The sequence below is a fragment of the Dendropsophus ebraccatus genome, chromosome 1 (assembly GCF_027789765.1).
Source record: "Dendropsophus ebraccatus isolate aDenEbr1 chromosome 1, aDenEbr1.pat, whole genome shotgun sequence".
Classification (NCBI taxonomy): Eukaryota; Metazoa; Chordata; class Amphibia; order Anura; family Hylidae; genus Dendropsophus; species Dendropsophus ebraccatus.
Genome location: NC_091454.1, coordinates 26037762 through 26063858, shown reverse-complemented (window position 1 = coordinate 26063858; position 26097 = coordinate 26037762). Strand labels below are relative to the sequence as shown.

At 43.0% G+C, this 26097-nt stretch overlaps 1 protein-coding gene and 1 long non-coding RNA gene across 2 annotated transcripts in view; both read right to left on the bottom strand.

Annotated features, from left to right (window-relative positions):
- The window catches only part of SLC6A7 (solute carrier family 6 member 7), a 79767-nt gene extending 72218 nt beyond the window's left edge, over positions 1-7549 (bottom strand). The window contains exon 1 of the mRNA XM_069969136.1: positions 7491-7549. Coding sequence (XP_069825237.1) covers positions 7491-7523 — 33 coding nt within the window. The 5' untranslated portion in view covers positions 7524-7549. The remainder of the gene's footprint in view (positions 1-7490) is intronic.
- Positions 7550-10389: 2840 nt separating this feature from the next.
- On the bottom strand, positions 10390-21107 carry LOC138772961 (uncharacterized). Its single transcript, XR_011359855.1, has 3 exons — positions 21021-21107; positions 13937-14251; positions 10390-10471 (listed from the first exon to the last, which is right to left on the bottom strand). It is a non-coding gene; the product is annotated as an uncharacterized lncRNA (long non-coding RNA).
- Between the last annotated feature and the right edge of the window lie 4990 nt (positions 21108-26097).

The following is a 26097-nucleotide window of genomic DNA, read 5'->3' as shown; positions in this document are numbered from 1 at the left end:
TAGTGGACCACCCGTACTGGCATACTACAAAATGATTATAGGTGGCACAATAGGGCAATAAAGTTTTAAAAGTCTCTCAGAAGCTACTTTTGGGTAGTGCAAAGTTTCCTTGTCCACCATCCAGAAACAGGGGGCCTCTTCACTGCACACTCTGTTTGTCCAAACCATTTTCAAGGGCTTGGTAAAAGGTAATTTGGTGTCATGGTCTCCATCATGGTCTCCATCATCCTGACATTGACAGCCAGCCACCATTGCCTTTGTTTGCACTGCAGTGGTGTTGTGAATGAGAAACACGGACTGCTACAGAAAGGAACCCACTTATCTTCTGAGACAAATCCAGGCTCTTTTCAGGATCAGGTCTTGTTTGAGTATGGAGGCCGTATGGTCTGCCTTTGCTGTGGAGCACACATTGCCTGTTGCTGGTGTGATGATGTGGGCAGCCATCAAATATGTCGGTCACGCCTAGTAGAAGGGGAATAACTAGAAATGGCTGCGCCCCATAGCACACTTTTGAATGCCCTTCCCAAATCCACGCCTAGCTCTTTTGAGGACATTTATTAAATGCGCCCCAGGTGTACACCACGGAAAATGAGAAGATTTGCTCCTTTTTTTGTGGCATATGCTAACTTTATCCCCTGTTCACCTGATGGGCAGGCAGGAGGGGGCGCAGCAAGGTGGGGAGGAGGCATGGCGTAAATCATGGCACAAATTTACACCTGCTCCAGAGTGCCAATCCCTTAGAGTCGCCTGCCCCCTTGTAAAATCAGTCCGGGAAAATGGGGGCAGGACTTTATATAAGACTGTCATACTTGCATGCCAGTGCTGATAAATGTCACCATTTCTGAAGTAAATGAGTGGGATTTGATTGACAGCTGGAAAAAGATGCACGCTACCTTGCTCTCCCTCTCTACTGTATCTTGGGATGCTATCTCAGCAGAGAGACAATTAGCGCAATCACCATGCGCTCTTGCCCCTAAGCATGTTTCGTAATCTGCCTTTGTCAACCCCTTGACAAAGGCAGATGCCGAAACGTGCCATAAGAGGCACTTCACGGACTGGCTTCAGCGCTGGGGTGCCCTGTCCCCCTGCTCCAGTTCCTGGTGCTTCGGACACTTCTTGATCTGAGAAAGGACCTGGGACGTGACGTGTCAGGCCCGCTCAACCAGTCAGCAGCGGAGGTGGGACCCAGCTACGACCTCTGACTAAGCGGGGCTGACACGTCACATCCCGGGTCCCCGCTCAGACCAGGAAGTGGCCGGGGAACCGGTAACTGGAGAAGGGGACAGCGGACAACAGCACTGGAGCCAGGGAGGTAAGTGCCTGTTGTTATGTTCAGTCACCTCCTCCCTGGCTGTTTTCCCAAAAAATTATAGACCCCGGACTTCTCCTTTAAGTGTACATGTGATAGTCTATACATGCTTAGGACGCTGTTTGTCAGCTGCCTCCATACCTCTGGGCCTATCACAGGCCTGTAAAAGTTTCCCTACAGTTCTGACCTCTCAGGTGCCGCAGACCCTGCTCCACCAATAGGAAACTGGTCCCAGCCCTAAATAATAAGTCTGGTGGAGTGGACCATGAGATTCCAGTTTAGCTTAGCTCTGTTCTCAGAGTAAAGTGCAAAGCAGAACAGAGTATCATGAGAGTGTCCTTTTCAGGGCCAGGCCTTGTGACCAGTGCCTAAAGTAACAGAAGACAGACTGTTCCTGAAAACCAGACCATGGCCTGCTAAAGCCAAACGGGGTTAACTACCACAGGCGAGGGAATCGCACATGTCCATCCTGTAGGAGATTGATATGCTCAAGTCTGTCTCAAGTCATACCACTCTATTCTATTGTGTTTATGAGCCACAGGCTTGCTGTAAAGCATATCACAAAATGCTGTTCGATCAGCTCAGAAAAGAAGACAGCCCCCATAATAATGTCCCAAAAAAAATAAAAATTACAACAAGAAAAATAAAAAATAAAAAACAGATGAGAAGAAAAAAAAAAATTAACAATAAGTAGAAAAAAGTGATACATTCCCTTTAAGACAGATGACGACCAGTCCGCATTGTAATGAGGTCCATTAAGGTTTGCGGATTTTATCAGCTAGAATAGCTTTTCATGCTATTCCTGTCATGACGGAGACAAGTGACGGAATCCCCGGATGAACTCCAGATGGATTCTGTCCATGCAGATGTGAGCGGAGACTAACATTGTCAGTCTGCATGTTATAGCCTAGCAGATAAATGATAACCATGCCACAATCTACAAATTGTTGTTATTGTTTTTGTATTTTGTTTTTGTGTATACATTCATTCCCATGATCGTGATCCACTTGGTTGCTATAGAAACTGAGAGCAATAATATATCCGTTCTTTTCAGGTCGTAGGAAATATTGGGTCAGCAGGAAAATAGACATTGCACTGATGATATATCACTGAATGATTTGTAATTGTGTAATTCATGACAGTATATTGTGAGCATCTGTAGATGTAACTAAATAAGAATTCACTAAAGCGAATGTACCATCAGGTACATTAGTTTGGGATTTTCACCTGAATGGATCGGCACAGGGATGACAGTAGCGTGGTCTTTTTTTTTAATCGCCACCTGGTTCTCACGCACAGCGGCGGTCTATTCCCGAGCACCGACCCGGCATGAAGCGCTGGAGACGGGCCCGCCGGCCCCCAATGTGATGATCTCCCCTACCCTCTGTGATGCGGCTCCATTGATTCTAATGGAGCCTTGTCACAAAGGGGAGAATAGATCATCACACTGGGGGGCCCTGACTCCAGTGCATCATACCGGGCCGGTGCTCGGGAATAGACCGCTGCTGTGTATGTAAAAAAAAAGGATAGTGCCACCGGCATTCTCGTGCCGGTGCTGATCCATTCAGGTAAAAAAACAAAAACAAAGCATTGTACTTGATGGTATAGTTGCTTTAAGGAGGATATCTAAAATTAGAAAAACTTTCTTCTAGAAACAGCACCACTCTTGTCATTGTTGTGTGTGGTATTGCAGTTAGTTTGCATTCATGTAAATGGAAATGAGTTGTAATACCACACACAGCCTAAGCAGAGGCAGATTAACTTTACCATAGGCCCCAGAATGTTCACCAAACCTAGGCCCTCACTCCACAGTAACTATGGCAGCACTGGCGTGGTGTTTATAGTACAGGATAAAGTCATGATGCCCTGATTTGTGCAAAATCGAGTTAAAAAAGCAGCGATTGTTTGCAAATTATGGCAGAACTGTAGCCAGGTACAATACACCACTGAAAGTAAGTCTGTTTGGGCAGCCATGAGCCCACCAGTAGCTCAGGGCCCCGGATTACCGCCCAAAACGAACCTGTTATAATCCGCTACTGAACCTGAAATAAATCAGCTGTTTTTTAATGCTAGATAACCCATGTAAAAGCTAGATATAGACCCAGGAGAAGCTTCCACTATAGCTTTTTCAGGCACCCGGATCGGAGTTCAAAGGCAGCTGGCTGATGAGCCGACGGCCAATCGTAACAAATCTCTTTGCTAATATTGAAGATTTGCTCATTTCTAGACATAACATTCTATCATAACAAGTTATACAAAATGGGGGGGGGGGATATTTTTTATATGTCATGACAGGTACACTTTAATCTCGGTGTCATCTTTTCCTGAGCTCTGCTCCAGAACAGAGGGGGACTAACTGCTATGATGTCTCCTATACTGGGTTCACACTACGTATATTTCAGTCATTATTGTGGTCCTCATATTGCAACCAAAACCAGGAGTGAATTCAAAACACAGAAAGGATCTGTTCACACAATATTGAAATTGAGTGGATGGCCGCCATTTAATAGCAAATATTTGCTGTTATTTTAAAACAACATGGCGGCCATCCACTCAATTTCACTATTGTGTGAACAGAGCCTTTCTGTGTTTTTAATCCACTCCTGGTTTTGGTTGCAATATGAGGACCACAATACTGACTGAAATATACGTAGTGTGAACCCAGCCATATAATGCATAGAAACAACACAAAGGACATTACATAAATGTACAGAGTAGTTATTGTGAATCTAGAAGCATTGTGTATGCCCTTCTCCCTCTCTACAGCCAGCCCCTCCTCTTCCCTTCTTATCTCCCTGGACTGTAATCTAATCCATCAGTAAGTTCCATCCTCATCTCTCTCTCTGAAGATTATATTACCATTGTGAGGGAGTGATCCGTACAAGAGGCAAGGGGAAGATATGTTTTATCACAAAAAACGAGAATTTTTTTTTAAACAACATAAAAGTAAATTGAAATAAGTGTGTGCTGTAAATTTAAATAAGTGTGCTCTCATTCACATTGGTGATTGGGCCGTGTAATATGGCCCTTAATTGTAGCGGGTGGTGGCAGGAAACGTGACCCCGGTGTTGGCGAGGAAGGGGGGGTGGCAATGCCATTCTGTGTCGGCAGATGTATTTGTATATACATTAATGCTAGGGAAGTGAACTGAATGTTTCATAAAGGAAAGTTTAGCTGTAATTCTGCCTGGCTTTGATGTGTCACATAGTACAATACAACTGATCATTAGAAATGACCCATGTGGTGTATGTGCTACGGTCACTTTTATAGTCATTCATTGCTCACCCTGGTGCCATCTTAACATAAGCATTTAATTGGATAATGCAGACATTTACAGGCTTGCCATATTGTGCGCCCTTTACAGGAATATCTGCTGTTAATGTCTATGAATACGGGCCCAACTGCATGAAGATATTATTGGGCCAGGTAAAGCAAAATTAAGATATTTTAGCCATGTAAAAAGGAGAGAAATAGGTAAAAACACTTAAACCTAAAAAATCAGATAGATAATAATGTGAAAACACACTGAAATCATCTCAGTACTTGTAACTGAAATATTGAAACCATAATGAACCACCTTTGACGGGAATAGTCTAACCTTATCCCTACATATCTACAAAAGCTATTTTAAGATGAATGTATCACCTAGATTTTATTTTTACTGAACGGCGCCAGGCATGATCTTTTTTTTTCGAATCCATTCCTTTTTTTTTTCTTTCAATTTTATTTTTAGTATAAGGGCAGGCATCTTGCCTGAGCTCTTTTTAAAGTGAAAATGACCTATTATTTAAATTATGTTTTTGTTTAAAAATATATATTTTTAAAGAATATTTGTTTGTTTTTTTTGTAATTTTCCATTTTGCTGTCTATATTATAAAATAATCCTAAAATTTGAACAAAGCCGAGACTTCCTGTTGTGTTTGTGGTGATAAGAGGAGACTGCTGTAAAGTGATCTGTACAGGATTACAGCGACATGTGACACCATTAGATGGAGGAAACAATAGCAGCTTCCTGTGGAATGACCTCTTCACAGATCACCAAGTACGATCACTAATGCTTCACATTCATCCAAAGGGGACAGACTCTGTCTATTGTCATCTATGTCCATGAGGCTTGCTGTAAAGCATGTCACCAAATGCTGTTAAAAACAGCTTAGGCACAATGGCAGCCCCCATATCAATGTTCAAAAAAATGAAAAAAAAAAAACGACAATCAGAAAATAGAAACATATTAGAATAAAAGAGCAACCCTTAGTATCTGACTCTGATCAGTAAGAAGAAAATCTAGGTGATACATGCCTTTTAACATCATTTAGAAATATGATTTACAGCAAGCCACATGGACATAAACACGAATGCCTAGACCAAATTCACATGAATGGGGGAGGTTTCTAGGCAGGCTTTGTGATCTGTGCTAATGCAATTTAACTGGATGATCTCTGAGCTTTATCTATTGAGTTATCTACACAATGATGATTTTCTTCCACATTTTGTTGATGACAAATTTGTTTTCAAACCTCCCATCTTAGTTTGTAATCCCCTGTCTGTAGAATAGAGGAATAAAAAGTTGGGGGCCGACCACCAATTCTGAGAATGGAGACCCAGTCATCTTCGCAGTGAATGGGGCCACTGTGGCCTGCTTTCCATTCATTTTCTATAAAACCCAAAGAGAATGAAAAGAACATAGGTCTCAGATTGCATCTTTAATCCCTTAATGGGTAGAGATTAGAGATGAGCGAACCGGGTTTGGGTTCAAGTCGATCCGAACCCGAACGTTCGGTATTTGATTAGCTGGGGCTGTTGAACTTGGATAAAGCTCTAAGGTTGTCTGGAAAACATGGATACAGCCAATGACTATATCCATGTTTTCCACATAGCCTTAGGGCTTTATCCAACTTCAGCAGCCACCGCTAATCAAATGCCGAAAGTTCGGGTTCGGATCGACTTGAGCATGCTCCAGGTTCGCTCATCTCTAGTAGAGATCCCCGAGGTTGGACCCCCAGCGATCAGCTGGTCATTCCTTATCCTATAGATAGGGGATAACAAGCTGAGATGGGAATACCCCATTAAATAAGCTGTATGCCTTGCAGGACCCTATCCCCCATGTAAAACTAGGTCATATTGAGTTGATAACGGAGGGTTTTACAAATGGCATTCCCTTAATCAGAGAATAAGGCTTAGGGCCCTATTCCACCGACCGATTATCGTTCAGATTATCGTCAAATCGTTCGAATCTAAACGATAATCGTTTGGTTGAAATGCAGTTAACCATTAACGACCGAACGAGAAATCGTTGATTGCTTTATAAGACCTGGACCTATTTTTGTCGTTGCTCATTCGCAAATCGTTCGCATTGAATAAGACAATAACGCAATAGATACGAACGCAATAGCGAAGAAATAGCGAAGAAAAATCGTTCCATGGAAATGAGTGAACGTTTTCAGGTCTTTCGCAATAGCGGTCATTTGAGATCGTTAATCGTTAACGATTATGCAAACAATAATCGTCTGGTGGAATAGGGCCCTTAGTCAAGAACAATCATTGGATGCCAGTTTAGTTTTAATGGATAGGAGATAGATTCAAAACCCCCACAACATTGCAGTGCAGAAATCCCACATTTTCACAGGCAATGAAAGCGTTAACCAAGAAGAGCCCCACTCTCTATACACAATGTACAAACACCCAACATCACCTTGACCTAATATAAAATGTCACAACCTTACAACAAACAACCATGACAGCTACTACATCCAAGAACAAAAAAAATAATCTAATGTCTATTCTTATTTTTTTTTTTCCTCTCGAGCGCCGACTGCTATACAAATCAACTTCCCAATTACACAAATCCCATTACACGGTCTGTTTTCTCCAGGCTGTAATTCATTGTACTCATTTCTTTCCATCATCACTGGATTCCTATATGTGTCTATAGTGGAAATCCTACAGGTGCCTGCTCAGCGCATACATAGTAGAATCATAGTATTCCCTATTAGATATCATGGCTGGTGTAACACAGAGGTCAGTAGATGTATTACTATATATCGCATTGTGAAGAGTTTAGAGGGGTCCTCCGAGAATATAGATAAGCTCCTACATACATTCTTCTAATGTAACAGAATAGGTGGTGTGAGAAGACAGAGGTTCAGGACCCCTAGCATGATGTCTCCAGTCTGTTGCCTACCTGCTGCAGATGATGCTCTTGGTACCTCTTCATCCTGTTGCTTGGGGCTTTCCCAGTCTCTGTCTCGCTCCGTCAGATTCTGTTCCCACGGCTGGGAGATAGGAAGCCAGCTTGCTGGAGAGACGTTCTTCCTCGCCTGCTCTCCCCCGTTCTCTCTCTCTCTCTGTATCTCTAACACTCAGGTGATTGGCACAGAATGGGATGAGCCTGTTCTGCTGTTAACCCCTCTAGTAAGGAGTGATGCTAAGGAGAGAATCACAAAGGTCTGTGCGGAGATTTTGCACAAGGAAGACGCACATAAGGTTAAGTCGTTTACCATGAAATCGACCATAGTGTGCGCGTGGCATGAGGGGAGTAGATAGTGAGCCCCACAGGGCACAGGGACTGATGTGAATCATGGCAATCTGTGTACAGAACTACAACCTATGTTGGTGCTATAATAAATATAGTGTTAGAATAAAGATACCGGCAGAAAATTTAATTGTCCATCTAACCACAGATAATAAGATTATATTATGTTATTGTCATGGCATAAAGAATACTGTAGCCATTATTCAATATAGAAGAATAAATTACTTAAAGTGTCACTGTCGTGAATTTTTTTTTTGCAGAAATCAATAGTCCAGGCGATTTTAAGAAACTTTGTAATTGGGTTTATTATCCGAAAAATGCATTTTTATCATGAAAAAGCAGTCTGAAGCTCTCCCCCCTGTCTTCATTGTTCTCCTATGGAGAGAGCTAAAGAAAAGACCAAAACAGGACAACAAAGAGTTAATCTACAAATCCCTCACCCGTTATCTGTTCTGACCATCACCAGTGACCTGTCAGAGCTCGGATTACAGCTGTCACCCAGCTCTGTGCCTGTAATCCTCTGTTATCTGCTTTCTGCTGCCGGCTAACTCCCTCCTTCCTCCTCCCCCCTCCCCTCTCCCTAGAGCAGACAGGGGACGTCTCCTGCAACAAGTCACAATTTTCAGATTTTTCAGAGTGGATGAAAAAGAGGAAGGAGGAGGGAACCTGGGAAAAGGCTTTTTACATGCAGATAATGGCAGATTTGGCTAATAAACCCAATTACAAAGTTTCTTAAAATCGCCTGGACTATTGATTTCTGCAAAAAAAAAAAATACGACAGTGACTCTTTAAAGAGTACTTGTCATCAAAAATAACTTTGGACATGTGATTTTCCATCACGCCCAACCCTTATCTCCACTAACATCATCTATAGGTGGAGTGTCGGAGGAGCCCCGTATACTTTATCCTGAATGTTGGTCTGTTAGTATACAGTTTGTGGGTATCAGATTGCTTACAATAGTGGTCCTTGTGTGGGTGGTGGCTTTCCCAAGGGACCATGATGAGCTACACAAGGGGGTCAGGCAAAGCAAGTAAGGGCCCTATTCCACGTTAAATCATTCGAATCTAAACGATAATCGTTCGGTTGAAATGCAGTTAACGATCAACGAGCGAACGAGAAATCGTTGATCGCTTTTTAAGACCTGGACCTATTTTTATCATTGCCCGTTTGCAAAACGTCCGCAAATCGTTCGGTCGTTCGCAGTAGATACAAATGCAATAGCGAAGAAATAGCGAAGAAAAAACAATTGCAAATGCGATCATAAGTAACGATTATCGTTCCATTAAACCCATTATAGGGACCCCCCGCATGATACAGACCCTTCCTCTCAGATAACTGTCTATTGACTTACCCCTTCCACCCTCCCCCCCAGCCCAGCCCAGTCTCTTAGAAAGTTAATACTTTAGGGACCCGACAGCTAGACACTAAAGGCCCAATTACACAAAACGATTATCGGCCGATAATCATCTGTGTAATAGAAGACGATGTTGGCTGATCGTTGCTGTCTTTGTCTTTCAACGTGTTGAAAGACAAACGGCTAATATAGCAACGATCTGCTGCAGTCGCTCCGTGGAATAGGAGCCGCAGCAGCAAGCAGCTCTATGAGCTGCCCGGACGATCTAGCAATCACCCGTGTGACCGCCCCCCCCCCCCCCCGGCTCTCACCTGATCGCTATCGACGCATGTAACAGCATCGGCAGCGAGCAGGGAACGAGGAGCAGACGAGGGCTGACAACATCCCGTGTAATAGGGGCTTAAGTAACATTTTGTAAATATTTTGCTAGTTACTGCTCTGGCCCAGCAAGGAAGGGTTTAGGTAAGGATGAACAGCTCTCTAAGGGACAGACAGAAAGAAGTGACTAGACAGATAGCAGATTACTGTAGAGGAGCAGAACACCTGTCAAAATTATGAGAGTTCTGCTCCTCAGCGGAGACTTAACACTTACCCCTCAATGCCCTTGTCTGTGTCCTTGCATCTTCAGCTGCACTGCAGTCTCTAGTGACCATCACATGCTCCCTAGAGGCTGCAGTGCAGAGGAAGATGCCAGGCAATACAGAAAGTAGTGTGGAGGGATGAGTGTGGCTGTGTTTACATAAGAAATGCAATGTGGGAACACAACCTTTTAGCACCTTGGTGCTCTTCCCTGCAGCTGCGGTTAGTGTGTGCGCATGTGAACTACAGGCAGGGCCTGAACTTTCAAGTCTAGGTTCCACCTGCAGTTAACAAGTGCATGCTGTAGTCGCAACAGGGAAGAGTAATACTAGTGATTTACCAATAACTAATTCCCAACCTAATAATACTAGCCTGCTATCACTCCAGATCAGGAGTGCCATTTTTTAATGCTCCAGCACTGCTGGTACCCGGCTCTTCTTGGTACCCATGTAGCAGTGGGTACTGGTGTAATAATGCAGGGGTTAATGTTAGACATTTTACAGGTTAACATTAAGCACCATAGTAGTGGATGCCATCTATCAGACAGATTCCACTACTGAGCTTGTAAAGTGTGTAAAAAAACAAACACCATAAATACACCTCATACGCCTTGTTGACCATTTTATTAAAAATAAAAAATATGCAGGCCAATGACGTAGTCCACTAAATGCGACATAGTCCTCAGAATACGGGTATCTAAAAAAACAAAAAGAGACAGAGGGTAAAGAAAAACATTAATAAATGAAGGTCACTAGTACTAGCGGCTGTGGCTGCCACATGTGGCTGTGAACTGCCTGCAGTACGGCAGAGGTTACGCTACCCGCAGTAGCTAATGCAACAGGAAAGATCATCCACAAAGTGTTGAAAGCCTGTGCTCCCACATTGTGTTTTAAACATAAACACAAAGTGGAAAACCAGCCTAAGGGGACCTTTACACAGAGAGATTTATCCAACAGGTTTTTGAAGCCAAAGCCAGGAACAGACTATAAACAGAGAACAGGTCATAAAGGAAAGACTGAGATTTCTCCTCTTTTCAAATCCATTCCTGGCTTTGGCTTCAAAAATCAGTCAGATTAATCTTTTTTGTGTAAAGGCACCCTTACACTTAGGGCCGATTCAGGCAATTATCGCTCTGTGTAATAGAGACAACGATCATCGGCTGATCATGGCTTTTTGTCTTGATTCAAAATCATCGGCCAGCGGCCGCACTTCACTATACGTAATGGCGATGTGCAGCTGATGGCTAATGACTGTGTGAAAGAAAATAATAAACTGTATAAATAACCTCTCCATGCTACCTGGTGTTTTTCTTTCCTCTGCTCGCTTCCCAGAGCCACAGCTGTAGCTTCAGAGCGGGTCTCTGAACTGACAGGCCGCTCAGCCAATCACTGGCCTGTCAGTTCAGAGACCCACTCTGAAGCTACAGCGGCGGCTTCAGGAAGCAAGCAGAGGAAAGAAGAAAACTAGGAACCATGGCGAGGTATTGTATACAGTTTAAGGGCAAGGGCTGCACAGACATTGCTAATCGATTATTGAGCGTGTAATAGACTTAGTAACTAAGTGCCGATCGAGCAGATTGGTGCTCACTTACAGGAGGCATCGAGCTGTCTAATACGGCCCTTATCACTCCCCACTTCTATCTGTATAAAATGTATCCTGTTCCTATGGTGGGTCTGGAGTGTTCGAGAGAAAGAATCCACTACTTTATTTCTGCAAGTATAGGTCGGTACTGTTTGTGTATGTGCTCTCAGACTGTATTATGCTGCTCCCACCACCAGGTGTCACTGTGACTTGCACTTTAGATTGCACAGCTGAAGGAGAAACTGTACTAAGGGTTAACTGCTGTCTGTATTGATTATATGTATCTCATGCCACTGTCTGCTGATTTCTATGCTTAAACCAATCCCTGGGCTAGCTACCTCAGAGGTCTCTACCCTATAACAGAGGGTTATCCTAGTTCCCTTTGCCCAATCAGCTCCCCACCCTGAAGAGCCAGTGTATATATATAGTGGGGGTGGGACTAGTTGAGGCAGATTCTAGTCACGGTGTTATAGAGAGACTATATCCAGAGTTCCTCCTGCAGAAATTCTTTCAGGCCCTTGTCTGAGGCCAGGACCTATTTGCAGGACTTTGCTCAAAAGATTACTTTTCTTAGTATAAGTCTTGTCTTCCTAGCCATGTCCGGCTAGTGCCTAAAGGTGGTGAGGCTGTGGTAAAGGGGATCAAGGGACTAACCTGTCTACACTGGGCGGCTACTGTTCTTTCATCCCCATGATCACTCCAGGTACAAGTCATTAGTTAAGATAACTGCAATTAGCCAGGTGGGGCCTACATCCCTGGATCTGTGTTACTCTGTGCCCATAGACAGCATTAGGAGAAAGTTTATACCCGTTGGTGTAGGTAACTCTTCTCTAAAGCCCCCACCACTGAGAATCCTCGGATCTAGACAGGGGCCCACTACCCTGAGCCAGCCATAAGCCCAGTACTGCTCACCTGTCACCACAGCTGAACTAAAAAGGTTATCCTAAGTCACCACTGCTAAACCTAACTCAAGTCACCATCACGTATCTTCAGTATATTCTGTATTCAGAGACTTCAACGCTTATTTATGTTCTTCTCAGTGCCAAGGTTGATTGCGCCAAAAGTCTTTTGCTTATTTGCCAGAGTACCAGCTGTGATCCATACAAGTGAAAACTACAAGTATTCATTGTCTGCTTAAGATACCTCAAATGTGACTAGACTATCTATTGTTCAAACAAGACTGTAATATATATATATATTGTAGACGTGTCACGGGAGAAGTGGTCGAGGGGGTGTACATCTCACTGAGGTTGATACCCACGGTGAGATGGTGAGTCCAGGAGGAACCTGTTACTCAGCAGTGTTATGCTGCTGAGATTGTTATTTATTTTTACCGAGCCTGGATTTACATGGAATGGCAGGTAGGTTTGGTAGTGGGACTTGCCCATCCAGTTTGGGTGTTCTCATCAGGTGTCCTCTGATGAGCCTGCAAAAGGGTAAAAGCCCTGCAGAGTGTATAGGTTTAGCTCTCAGCCAGGAGTGAACAGCCTGGGTGGTGTGTTTGCTGAGAGCTGGGAATACAGCCGCTGCTGGGGCCTATTCACACCCTGCAATGCTGGTTATCGAAGTGCCAGATAGGTGATCGGTATGTTAATAAGTGCCCAGACGGGCAGGACGTTTTTTGTTTTGTTCTGTTCTTAAAAGCACGGTGTTGCTATATTTCTGTTGTGAAGGACTGTTTATGATACAAATAAACATCAAGCTGTTTTTATAAGTCCAAGTCTGCTGCTGAACTGTGTCCAAACACACCATCCCCTTGGGAAGATCCCTACAATATATATATATATATGTCTTGGATTATGAGCATAATTAGTTCCAGGACCGTGCTTGTACTCCAAGTCCACTCCTAAACCAATTATTACAATTTTACATTTAAAGTTTGGGAAAACTGTGAGCTCCTCTTGCAAAACTCTCTTAAACCAAGTTACTCTTAAACCAAGGAACCAAATATATATATATATATATATATATATATATATAGTGTCAGTGTATCCAGGGGTGGGCAACATACTACTCCTGGCCAAGTGCCTCAGCAGTACATACTACTTTGCCTAGCCAAATGATATCTGGCCCCCTTGAGTCGCTGCAGATCCTGCACAAAAAAGTTACATTTTGTAAATGGAACATACATACACATCTGCATTAGATTACATTTGGCTCATTAAAACCAGCAACACATTGGTCAGTATCCAATTTTGCCAGATTACTGATATACCGCGAGAAGGCCAATAGGCAGCCATAATACCTCCCCTGCCATGTATTACTTATGTCTATATATTGCCAGCAATTATATATGGCCGCGTGTCACCCAGGGCAGGAGCTATTGGTACACTGGGGGTGCTGGGCCCTGCCTCCAGTGCACCAATTAACCCTCTTTATGTAATGTCCCGGTATGGTGAGCCACTAAATTTTATGTCACCCGGGTAAAGGTAACTCTGTCAGGTGTCACACAAGGGGAAGAAGCTGGCTTTTTGTATTTTCACTACTTAGTGTCTCACTTCCCCTAAACTATACTGTTAGAGCACAGCTGAAGAACAAGGGTTAATTGTTGTATTGTTTGTGCAGTTTATAACCACTCACAGGTGCAGGTGCTTCACACAGTTCTTGACCAACTACACTTCTTTCTCCTTTCTCTTTACACATCTCCACCATGTGTAGGTTAGACCCGGTCACTCCTATATTAGTTAATGGATGGTAAGAAGAGAGACAGAAAAGAGAGAGTTCCAGCTGCAGTGGAAGCCGGGCCCGGCCCAGGGCCCTTGTCAGAGACTGAGCCAGATTTTCTTATGGAAGAGACATTCTTGGAGATGCACTGCTAAACCCACAGGAGGGATAACCGTCCTCTAGGGACCACCTTTTCCACGCCAGGGATCCTTCTTCAGTTGTCAGGACAGTCTAAAAAAGGTACAGGACAGATCCTCAGTTAGACAAAGTGCAGCAAGCCGAAGTATCTTACTGGTTTCGCACGGCTATCCTGGGAGGTCTTAGGAAGTCTGCTACGCCCATTTGTAAAGGCACTAAAGTCACCTGCACCTGTCAAGTTCTGAGTACTAAAACCTATGTTGCACTGAAGTTTGCAAATAATAGTCACCTCTGGTTAAGTGCTGGACTCTGTCCTATTTTTGTCACCACACCTGCACCCACACCTTGTGCTAAACCTTCAAATGCTGGTGCCGGTGTGGCAAGTGTTCCAGTGCACGAGTGCCGGCGCCGATCAGGTTGTGTAAAAATATTTTTTTTAATAAGGGAAGTGGTACATTCACTTTAACCCCATATTGCCAGCTACAATACTGTCAATTCTAAGCAGCAATATCCCCTGTAGTCAGGAACAATAAGGGTATGACCACACGCTGCTCAGGATTTCCATAGCAATTACGCAGCTGCAAAGCCATAATGCATCTGAATCTTGTGGAATTCAACTTTCCCATTAAAGTCAATAAGTTGTCATGGTGTTGTACGCCAGATGGAGGAGAAGAGAAAAAGAAACCACTCTCAGGATCTGGTTTACACTGACTAGTATGGAACTACAAGTACCACAAATATCTATGTTTTAGATTAGAAAAGAGTGAATTTTCAGCAATAATAGGCCTAACGATAATAACAACTGTAGTGAAGATGAAAGTTAAAAGGACCCCAATGTAGCCAGGTCTCCATATTCCTCTAATATACCTTTCTGAAGCCAAGAACTATAACAATCTTATGATTTCCCTTGCATTGGTTACACTTGTGTTTATGGCTTCCCATATCTCTCTATCCCTTATCATTATAGACTAGTTCATCGTCTCCTGTTTTATCTACTTCCTACCACTTGGAGATTTGCATAAAAAGTCTAATTAAAGAAGTTGTGAATAAGAGTCTCTAACACCTTCTGAATGAAACAGCAACTGACAGATGGAGACCTGCTGGAGGACGCCATCTGCTGGTAAAGTCTTACTGCTGCATGTAAACATAGAGCATGTGCTGAGGATGTATACAGCACATGTCAAATGGAGAGGAATAGCACATCTTTCCTAATATAATATATCCCGTTTCCCCTAAAAGACATCCCCTGAAAATAAGACCTAGTAGAGGTTTTGCTTAATTGCTAAATATAAGGCCTGAAAGTAAGACCTAGCAAATTTTATGTTTAGAAGCATGCCCCCCGAACAGAATACCAAGGCATGCAGCTGTGATTCTTTTTAGCCCGCTGCCATTGTCCCCTACCTTCACCATCCGTTGCAGAGCAGCTGCATGCAGGACATGAAGACCATCACCTGCCGCCAATCCTATGTTACCTTCTGTGGCCGTCACTTGTAAATGTGTCGGCAAGGCATCAAGAGGCCCGTCACCTGCCGCCATAGCCATTGTCCGCTACCGCCAGGTGTAGAGCTGCACATCGTCTGGCCAGCAAGAAAGGCTGTCTATGGGAATTTGCTGCAGCTCTGGACAGTTCCTGACATGGACCGAGGTGGCAGCAGATTACGCTGGGTCAGACCGGAAAGAATACACCACTTCCGGCAGGACATAAAGCAGCTCGTAGATATGGGAAGACTTAAAGGACAACTCCCACAAAAAATTTTTTTTGCTCATTTAACACACATTACAAAGTTATATAACTTTGTAATGTGGTTAAATACCCGGCCTGGCCCCCTTCCCCCACTTTCGGACCCCCGACCCCCCACCCCGGAAGTTAAGGAATGTATACATTACCTATTACGATCGTCACGGTCCTCTCCTCCGGGGCGGCATCTGGTGACGACGACGTCAGAGCCGAGGGGCGGTCCGGGTCTTCTTCCTCCTCGGCGTCTTCATGCAAAGTGAATGGGGATGAAAAGGCTGCTGGTGCACATGCGCACCAGCAGCCTTTTCATTGGCTGGAGCGCATCACATGGCTTCCAGCTTGCTCAGCCCTGATTGGCTGAGCTTGCTGGAAGCCATGTGATGCGCTCCAGCCAATGAAAAGGCTGCCGGTGCGCAAGCGCACTGGCAGCCTTTTCCATCCCCTGGACCCGGAAGTTGGAGACATCGCTGGATGGCGGAAGGCGGCGACGGAGAGGCGGACGGCGGGCGAATCGAGTGGCGATCGTCACCGGAGAGATGGTGAGTATGGTGTCTGTGTGTGTCTGTGTTTTTTTTTTTTTTGGGGTCCCGCGGGAGTTGTCCTTTAAGATTTTTAAATAGAAGTAAATTACAAATCTATATAACTTTCTGAAACCAGTTGATTTGAAAGAAAAAGATTTTCTCTGGAGTACACCTTTAAGGATAAGCCAAAGCCACTGTAATAAATCTGGAACACTCTTGGACTTTCTAGTCCAAAAGTTCCCATAGGCCTCCAAGACTTTTCACTGCCTGACCCCTGGCTGTGGCTTACCCCTCTCTTTCTCATTGGAAACACATAAATGCTCAGCCATGCCAAATCTTCATGTGTATGGGGAGTCCAGGAGAGATAACTGTCAGCTGAACAATCCTTCAGCTAACAGTTACTAATGTATGGCCAACTTTTAGGGGCCTGTACACCTTATAGATGCCTGTACTCCTTATAGAGGCCTGTACACCTACCTCATAAAGGCCTGTACACCTCATAGAGGCCTGTACTCCTTATAGAGGCCTGTACACCTACCTCATAAAGGCCTGTACACCTCATAGAGGCCTGTACTCCTTATAGAGGCCTGTACACCTACCTCATAGAGGCCTGTACACCTCATAGAGGCCTGTACTCCTTATAGGGGCCTATAATCCTTATTGAGGCCTGTAAACCTTATAGAGGCCTGTACACCTCATAGAGGCCTGTAAACCGTATAGAGGCCTGTACACCTCATAGTGGCCTGTACACCTTATAAAGGACTGTACTCCTTATAGGGGCCTGTACACCTCATAGCGGCCTGTACACCTCATAGAGACCTGTACTCCTTATTGTGGCCTGTACACTTTATAGTGGCCTGTACACCGTATAGGGGCCTATAATCCTTATAGAGGCCTGTACACTTACCTTATAAAGGCCTGTACACCTCATAGAGGCCTGTACTCCTTATAGGGGACTATAATCCTTATAGAAGCCTGTAAACCTTATAGAGGCCTGTACACCTTATAGAGGACTGAACTCCTTATAGGGGCCTGTACACCTCATAGCGGCCTGTACACCTTATAGAGGCCTGTACTTCTTATAGGGGCCTGGACACCTCATAGAGGCCTGTACTCCTTATTGTGGCCTGTACACTTTATAGTGGCCTGTACACCGTAGCGGGGCCTATAATCCTTATAGAGGCCTGTACACCTTATAGTGGCCTATACACCTTACAGAGGCCTGTACATCTTATAGAGGTCTGTACACCTTATAGAGGCCTGTACTTCTTATAGAGTTCTGTATACCTTATAGAGGCCTGTACTCATTATAGGTGTCTGTACACCTCAAAGAGGCCTGTACTCATTATAGGGGTCTGTACACCTTATAGAGGTCTGTACATCTTATAGAGACCTGTACTCCTTTATAGGGGTCTGTACACCTCATAGAGGCCTGTACTCATTATAGGGGTCTGTACACCTTATAGCTGCCTGTCAGCCAAAGGATCTTTGATAATCTATCATTGAGAACAGTAATATAATAAAAAATAAAGAGAGCATATTAGAACCGTCCCTACCCTTTAATTACACATTACTTCCAAAAAACGGACATCTGCTGAATTACTATAGGAACAGAGGCAAACATCTATGTAAACAGTGCTGCTGTTAATACCAAACCTATATGGCTCCAATGACCCTGATATTTGTGGCTCCGCAGTGTTTTCATATTCCCAGGTATAAAGATTTCGTCACGGATAGTCACCAACCTTGTATCTGTACGTTTATCTCTGACGTCTGTCTTCCTATCTCTACATGTGTCGGATTAGGACAGTAATACATGTTTATGATGTGGAATTTAATAATTTATCGATAGGCCGGGTCCAATCGCGTCTGTGGAATTCAGCGTGACGCCAAAAACGGGGAAGATATCAGGTTTACGTATCTTCTTGGTAAAGCAGAGTGCGCTTCATAGACCTGGCCTAGATCCTACAGAAGTGTCGACTCAGTGTCACATGTATCCCTTGTGCGGAGGGCAGAGTCAGCACTCCCCAACCCCCAGACATCATCTGTTTATGTATGAGATGGAAGGTGAAGTATAGAGGTCTCGTATTTATTGCCTTTTCCCAGTAGCACCTGCTGCAGTCCACACCTAGCGAAGATCATACATAGGAGATGACCTATGCCCTCTCTGCCTGTTTAAACAACCAATGTATTGTACCAGCAGCAACTTTTTTTTTTCTTATGTCCTTCATCAGTTCTGTCTTCGCAGAGGATGCCTCCAATTTTGTTTTGTTTTTTGTCAATATTAGGGCCACAAATGTTGGTTGATGTGGTTGATGGTCTTTACAAGACCCAATCAATTGAGGGAAGATGGGCGGGCAGCTTGTATTTATTTAAAGGGGTAGGTCACAAAATTCTTTCAAATCAAGTGCCCGCAGATTTTTAATTTACTTCTATTTAATTTACTTCCAGTAGGTATCAGCTGCTGTATGTCCCGCAGGAAGTGATGTATTATCTCCAGTCTGACACAGTGTTCTGTGCTGCAACCTCTGTCCATGTCAGGAACTGTCCAAAAAAGTAGCAAATCCCCATAGAAAACCTCTCCTGCTCTCCAGACTTCAGAAAGAATACCACTTCCTGCAGGAAATACAGCAGCTGATAAGTACTGGAAGACTGGATATTTTTTAATACAAGTAAATTACAAATCTCTGCCACTTGCTGGGACCAGTTGAATATACATTACATCTCCTCACCAGTGGGACCACTGACTAGTTTCCGCTAGGTTATCAGATAAGGAGCTAGCATTCCAGGTGCTACCTTTAGGTTGATACCTTGTACTTGCTCCCGTTCCAGCACTGGTTCTTCTATAATGGTGGTCTTCTGGTAAGGGCAGGAGCACTTCATGGCTTGTTGGAACTTCTAATGGCCTGAGGAAGACACTCTAACCCAGTCCAGTAGCAGTCTCTGAATCTGGCACTGCTTCAGGGTACTCTGCAGGGTTACTTGTGGGGGTTTCTAGCGCAGCTCATGCCTAAAGTCCCAACTCATGGGCCATAATTCTATCTAAAACTACCAACTAAAAATGAGACCAACTGAAGCATGTTTGGGTACATCCAAACCAGAGCATTCTGCATTTGATACCATTGGCTGAAGAAGTCGGATGCATGCACTGTGTAAAACTGGCGGAATTCCTGCGAGCCTCTGTGTCATATGGGCAGTCTATGGGAGGCTTGCCCGCCTCCTATTTCCACTCAGAAGAATTGACATGTCCATTCTCTCTGCCTCGGAATTCCACCAGTTTACTCTGTGTGAACTGGCCCTAAGGCTGCCTCGAAAACATGGGTATAGTCATAGGCCATAGGCTGTATCCATGTTTTTCAGGAGGCCCAAGGGCTGCATCCAACTTCTTCTGCCAACGGTAATAAAATGCCGCATGCTCAGGTTCTCGCATACTCGCATTGTGCTCATCTCTATGCACGAAACAAAAATCCTAAGAATCAATAGAACATCTGAGTAATTTTTATTAAACTATTCTGTTGCCCCCCAAAAGTTATACACATTGCCAATATACACTTATTACTAGAAATTCTTATAAATTGCTTTTTTCCCTGCACTTACTACTGCATCAAGGCTTCACTTCCTGGATAACATGGTGATGTCACGCCCCGACTCCCAGAACTTTGTGGGCTGTGGCTGCTGGAGAGGATGATGGCAGAGGGATGCTCAGTGTCCCTCCAGTGCCCTATGTCCCTCAGTGTCCCTCTGCCATCATCCTCTCCAGCAGCCACAGCCCGTACAGCTCTGGGAGTCGGGTCTTGACATCACCATTTTATCCAGGAAGTGACATCACCATTTTATCCAGGAAGTGACATCACCATTTTATCCAGGAAGTGACATCACCATTTTATTCAGGAAGTGACATCACCATGTTATCCAGAAAGTGAAGCCTTGATGCAGTAGTAAGTGCAGGGAAAAAAGCACTTTATAAGCATTTTGCGTAATAAGTGTATATTGGGGATTTGTATAACTTTTGGGCGGCAATACAATACTTTAATAAATAAAATTCTCCGTTAATAAAACATTTTTTTTTTTTTGAGAAACCCTGAATGTTTGGCATTTGATTTCCCAGTGGCTGGAGAGGGTGGATGCAGCCCTAAGGCTGGCTATAAAGTATGAATACAGTCAAATGTGAAGTATTTAGGCCTTGCGAACCTAAACTTACTGTAAATTCACTTATCTCTAATCACTTCTGTTATAGGGATGGGCGTAACTCCATGAAACTTGGCCACCTTGAATTTTGTATGCTTTAAAATCTAAAATGGGATGCTTTATAGTAGGAAAAAAATAAGCATTTTTGTCTAATAAGATATATTACAGAGTTTCTTACATTCACTTGCACTACTAATCTAGGCTGCTGAAGTTTGCTGAAATGACCGTGCCTATAAGATGCTTACTTCATGCAGAAGGGTAAGGATAATCCAACTTTGCCAAGAGTTTTATATGCAGCACATAAATAATTTCACATGAATGAGTGTCTTGTTTGACGCTTTTCCAGCGTGTGAATTATTAATTTTTTTTCTTCGTTAGGGCATTGACCTTCCAACCTTAGTCCCTCACCGCTTACCTGTCGCCTGTTCTCCCCTCTGCCAGCTGCTCCTAATGATATCTCGGAATGTTTCAAGTTTATGGCAGTGGGATATTCAGTCTCTGTGAGCCATAAACACAGATTAGACCAGATTCTGGGATGCTGGTCAGAATCCAAAGATTTTACAAGGGCTTGGCCTTGTTCTTTGACCTCTTGTCGTGTTTTCTCTATCTACTCTCTAATCACACCTGTCCTATGCGTTATACACCTTTCACTAGTTAATAATTCCAATTAACCTTTTCTGCGACTTGTTGTACGATGTCACTGGGTACATTTGTATACAGAGGCTCTATCTATCTATATATCATTGCTATTTAAAGTGTTTCTGATAATCTCTTTCTGCTATACTGTATATATATATTTCCATTTGAAACAATTAAAGGGGTTATCCAGCAAAAATCTTTTCCTTTCCAAGCAACTGGTTTCAGAAAGTTATATAGATTTGTAATTTGCTTCTATTTAAAAATCCTAAGTCTTTCAGTACTTATCAGCTGCTGTATGTCCTGCAGGAAATCATGTTTTCTTTTCAGTCTGACACAGTGCTCTCTGCTGCCACCTCTGTCCAAGACAAGAACTGGGGGTGTGGGTGTAGCTTGTGGGGTGTGGCCTGTTTTGGGTGTAGTTTGTGGGGTGTGGTCTGCTGTGGGTGTGGCTTTTAACCAGTGTTATCTTTTTTCAGAATTCTCCCTATATTGTCCTCATTGTATGGACTGCACAGTTAGTACAATACATAGGGAGCACTACAGATCCCAGCATGAAACCCCAAGCATATTACACACTATAGTACTATACTACTGTCTGCAGCCACAAGAGGTACCTTTAGAGAGGAAAGCCAATGGATCTCTGTATTCCCCCCTGGTTTCTTTGTTTTGAATAGAGCTGTCAGTATGGCAGATCGACGCGGGGCACGGAAGTCAGACCCCCCGTGATCTCATACTTTTCCCCTACTGTTGATAGTTCATTTTTCCTTACAACCTTTCTAAGGGCCCTATTCCAACGGACGATTATCGTTCAGATTATCGTTAAATCGTTCGAATCTAAATGATTATCGTTCGTTTGAAATGCAGTTAACGATTAACGACCGAACAAAAAATCGTTGATCGCTTTATAAGACCTGGACCTATTTTTATCGTTGCCCGTTCGCAAAACGTTTGAATAAGACATCGTTCGGTCGTTTGCAATAGATACGAACGCAATAGCGAATAAATAGCGAAGAAATAACGATCGCAATTACGATCATAAGTAACGATTATCGTTCCATGGAAATGAGTGAACGATTTCAGGTCTTTCGCAATAGCGGTCGTTTGAGATCGTTAATCGTTAACGATTATGCAAACGATAATCGTCCGGTGGAATAGGGCCCTAACTATAAGCACTCATTAGAGGTGCTTATGGTTAAACCAATGGGGACCTAGTGCCAGAGCTGGCAGTGATTATTTTGCTGGGACTGTCCATTAAAAATTGGGACAGTTGGACAATGCATTATTTTTTTTGTCACATGTAGCTCCCTATATGCATAACAAGGCAGAACTGGTAGGAGTAGCAAACTACAGTTACCATCATGCATTTCTCCCATCTTCTCCATCTTTTCCCTGGCTGCTGAAGGGCCTGATTTTTCAGTGGTGTATTCTTTCCAGTCTGACACAGTGCTTTCTGCTGCCACCTTTGGCCGTGACAGGAACTGTCCAGAGCAGGAAAGATTTTCTATGGGGGTTTGCTACTGATCTGCACAGTTCCTGACATGGACAGAGGTGGCAGCAGAGAGCACTGTGTTTGACTGGAAAGAATACACCACTTCCTGCAGGAAATACAGCAGCTGATAAGTAATGGAAGACTTGAGACTTTTATATAGAAGTAAATTACAAATCTATATAACTTTCTGACACCAGTTGATTCACTGCCTTTAAAAATGAAAGTTTTTGTACATTGACTAGTAGGTTTGGATGCCCTGATTACACTCTTTTTTTTTTTTTTTTTTTTTTACAGTTTTTTGATATGCTGTTCCATTCCAGGGAATTGTCAGATGGGTATAAGCTTTATTTTAAAAAATGGAGTAAATATCTGTTGATGGGTGAAATTGTACAGTCAGGTGGTATGTATTGGGCATACATGCCTCTAAATCTAAACCATTTACACCCATGAATGTATAATCACACCCATCACCTAATAGCCACTCCCATTATTAAAATTAAGTTCCCGCCCATTTGACTATTTCCTAAATTTTTAGACAATGTTTCACCTCACATATCTCATGAGAAGGAGGGTGTATTAAGAAACCATTCGTTTCTAATTTCTCTCAAAAATCATGGATGAAAAAGAATACACTCATAGGCACAAGTCGTCCTCAGGTGAATGGCCATGTGTAACAAGTAATGCCCTCATAAATCCAGATCAATATGGGAAAACACATAAACCCAGGAGACGTACTTAGGAATATGCAAATGTGAGTGCAGCCATTATATACCACAGTAAACTGCAGTTATTTACAACGGAATAGCTCGAATCCTCGTCATTACATCAGGAATTACCATTTTCTCTTTAACCCATTAAGGCCGCAGCTCTTTAGAGTCTTAAAGATTTTTTTAATTTTTTATCTTTCCATCATTTCTATTGATATGTATGAAGGCTTGTATTTGTCGGCACGTTATCTTTTTTGATGCTACTGTACCAATTTGGGGTATTTATAACTTTTGGGCTATGTAAAATGTTGCATTGTTCACTTTGTGGCATACATATCAGGTCAATATGATTACAGTGATATAAAATATATATATTTTTTATGTTTATTTTACTCAATTTTATTTATATCATGTAACTTTTTGATCACTTTTTACTTTTTTATTTTATTTTTGGAGGAGAAAAAAAACAAAACAGCAATTCCAGCAATGATTTTTTATTTACACCATCCACTTAGAAACTTGACTACTGCATACTGAATACTGCATACTGACTACTGCATACTGACTACTGAATACTGCATACTGACTACTGCATACTGAATACTGCATACTGAATACTGCATACTGAATACTGCATACTGCATACTGACTACTGCATACTGAATACAGCATACTGACTACTGCATACTGAATACAGCATACTGACTACTGCATACTGAATACTGCATACTGACTACTGCATACTGAATACTGCATACTAAATACTGCATACTGACTACTGCATACTGAATACAGCATACTGACTACTGCATACTGAATACAGCATACTGACTACTGCATACTGAATACTGCATACTGAATACAGCATACTGACTACTGCATACTGAATACAGCATACTGACTACTGCATACTGAATACAGCATACTGACTACTGCATACTGAATACTGCATACTGAATACAGCATACTGACTACTGCATACTGAATACAGCATACTGACTACTGCATACTGAATACTGCATACTGACTACTGCACACTGAATACTGCATACTAAATACTGCATACTGACTACTGCATACTGAATACAGCATACTGACTACTGCATACTGAATACAGCATACTGACTACTGCATACTGACTACTGCATACTGAATACTGCATACTGAATACTGCATACTGACTACTGCATACTGAATACTGCATACTGACTACTGCATACTGACTACTGCACACTGAATACTGCAGTGCATAGCTATGCTCTCACAACATTTAAGGGCCATATTGTTGCGCCTGATAATCGATCTGCACTTGCTTAATATTGCTTATTATACTGCTCAAGAATTGTTCGACAAGGTCTGCACAAGCAGAGATCATTAGTGCAGCCCTTGCTTTATATAACAAATAAAATTATTCTTACCTGTCTAGGATCCCCCTGCTGCCTTTTCCCTGCTCACTGCAGCTGCCGCTAAAGCCTCTGAAGTGAAAGGCCACTGTCAATCACTGGACGAGACAGGACAGAACCACAGTTAGTGATTGGCTGAGTGACGTATCATTTCAGAGAAGGCTTCAGAAACTTTAGCAGCGACGGCAACGAGTAGGAAATGTGGGGAAAAGGCAGCAGAACACCGGGGGAGCCTGGACAGGTAAGTATAAACATTACTTTTTTTTACACCGTTATCAGCTGTCGGCTGCGCATCACTATTACACATAGCAATGCACGGTCAGTGGATGATGAATTTTCAAAATGTTGAAAGACAACAATCAGTCGATGATCAGCTCCTCGGTTAATCAATGTCTTTATTACATGGAACGATATCTGCCCAAATCGGCCTGATTCTGCTGATACTTAATCCACCCCTTGATTCACTGGTTGACAGTCCTTTTGTCTTACCCCTTAGGTGTCACAGTTACTATTGGCATCTAAGAGGTTAAAGTGCTTTGACCTTCCACATTGCACTTTGTGGTAATTCTGAGACTCTCTACAATTTCTATGTATAAGTAAGTAAAGTGTAGCAGCTCTCCCCACTCCCTGGCTGGTAACATATTAAGCGTCGGAAGATGGACGTGCCAAAAGTTTAGATAAATGACAGGAACACTTTAAATGGCCAGGGTCAGTGTTGTTTCCATCTTGGTCATTGCAGCAATACTTTACGGCCGACCTTCAATAGCTGTCAACCGAACATTCATTTTGCTAATGCCTATCTCTCTTGTTCACCTTATCCACCATGTCATGCCTTGTGCATGGGTAGAGCCGCTGCCAGACAGCTCTGGCAGCAGCTTATTACCTGGAAAATGAAATAGTTGAGCCGCTAAAATCCAACAGGCCCAACAATAGTCTCCTCTGACTTCATCTGTCAGGGACGTCGGGGGTCCTCCATACACACAAGAAAATTGCCTCTCCTTGTCTGTCTTTTGTTATTATTAAAGACGTGTCCCATAATCCCCTTAACACCAACAAAGATCACACAGGTCACATATTGCTCTCAGCATATTTTCATCTCGCAAAGGTGACTACTCCAGATCAATCACATACACAAGCTGTAGTAAACCAATAAATCATCACCTCATAAATAGTTTTAATGAATCATAACTTCTATTTTAGGAACTTATGTATTAAAGTTAAAAAAAAAAGACGACTAGAATAATCAATGTGAGA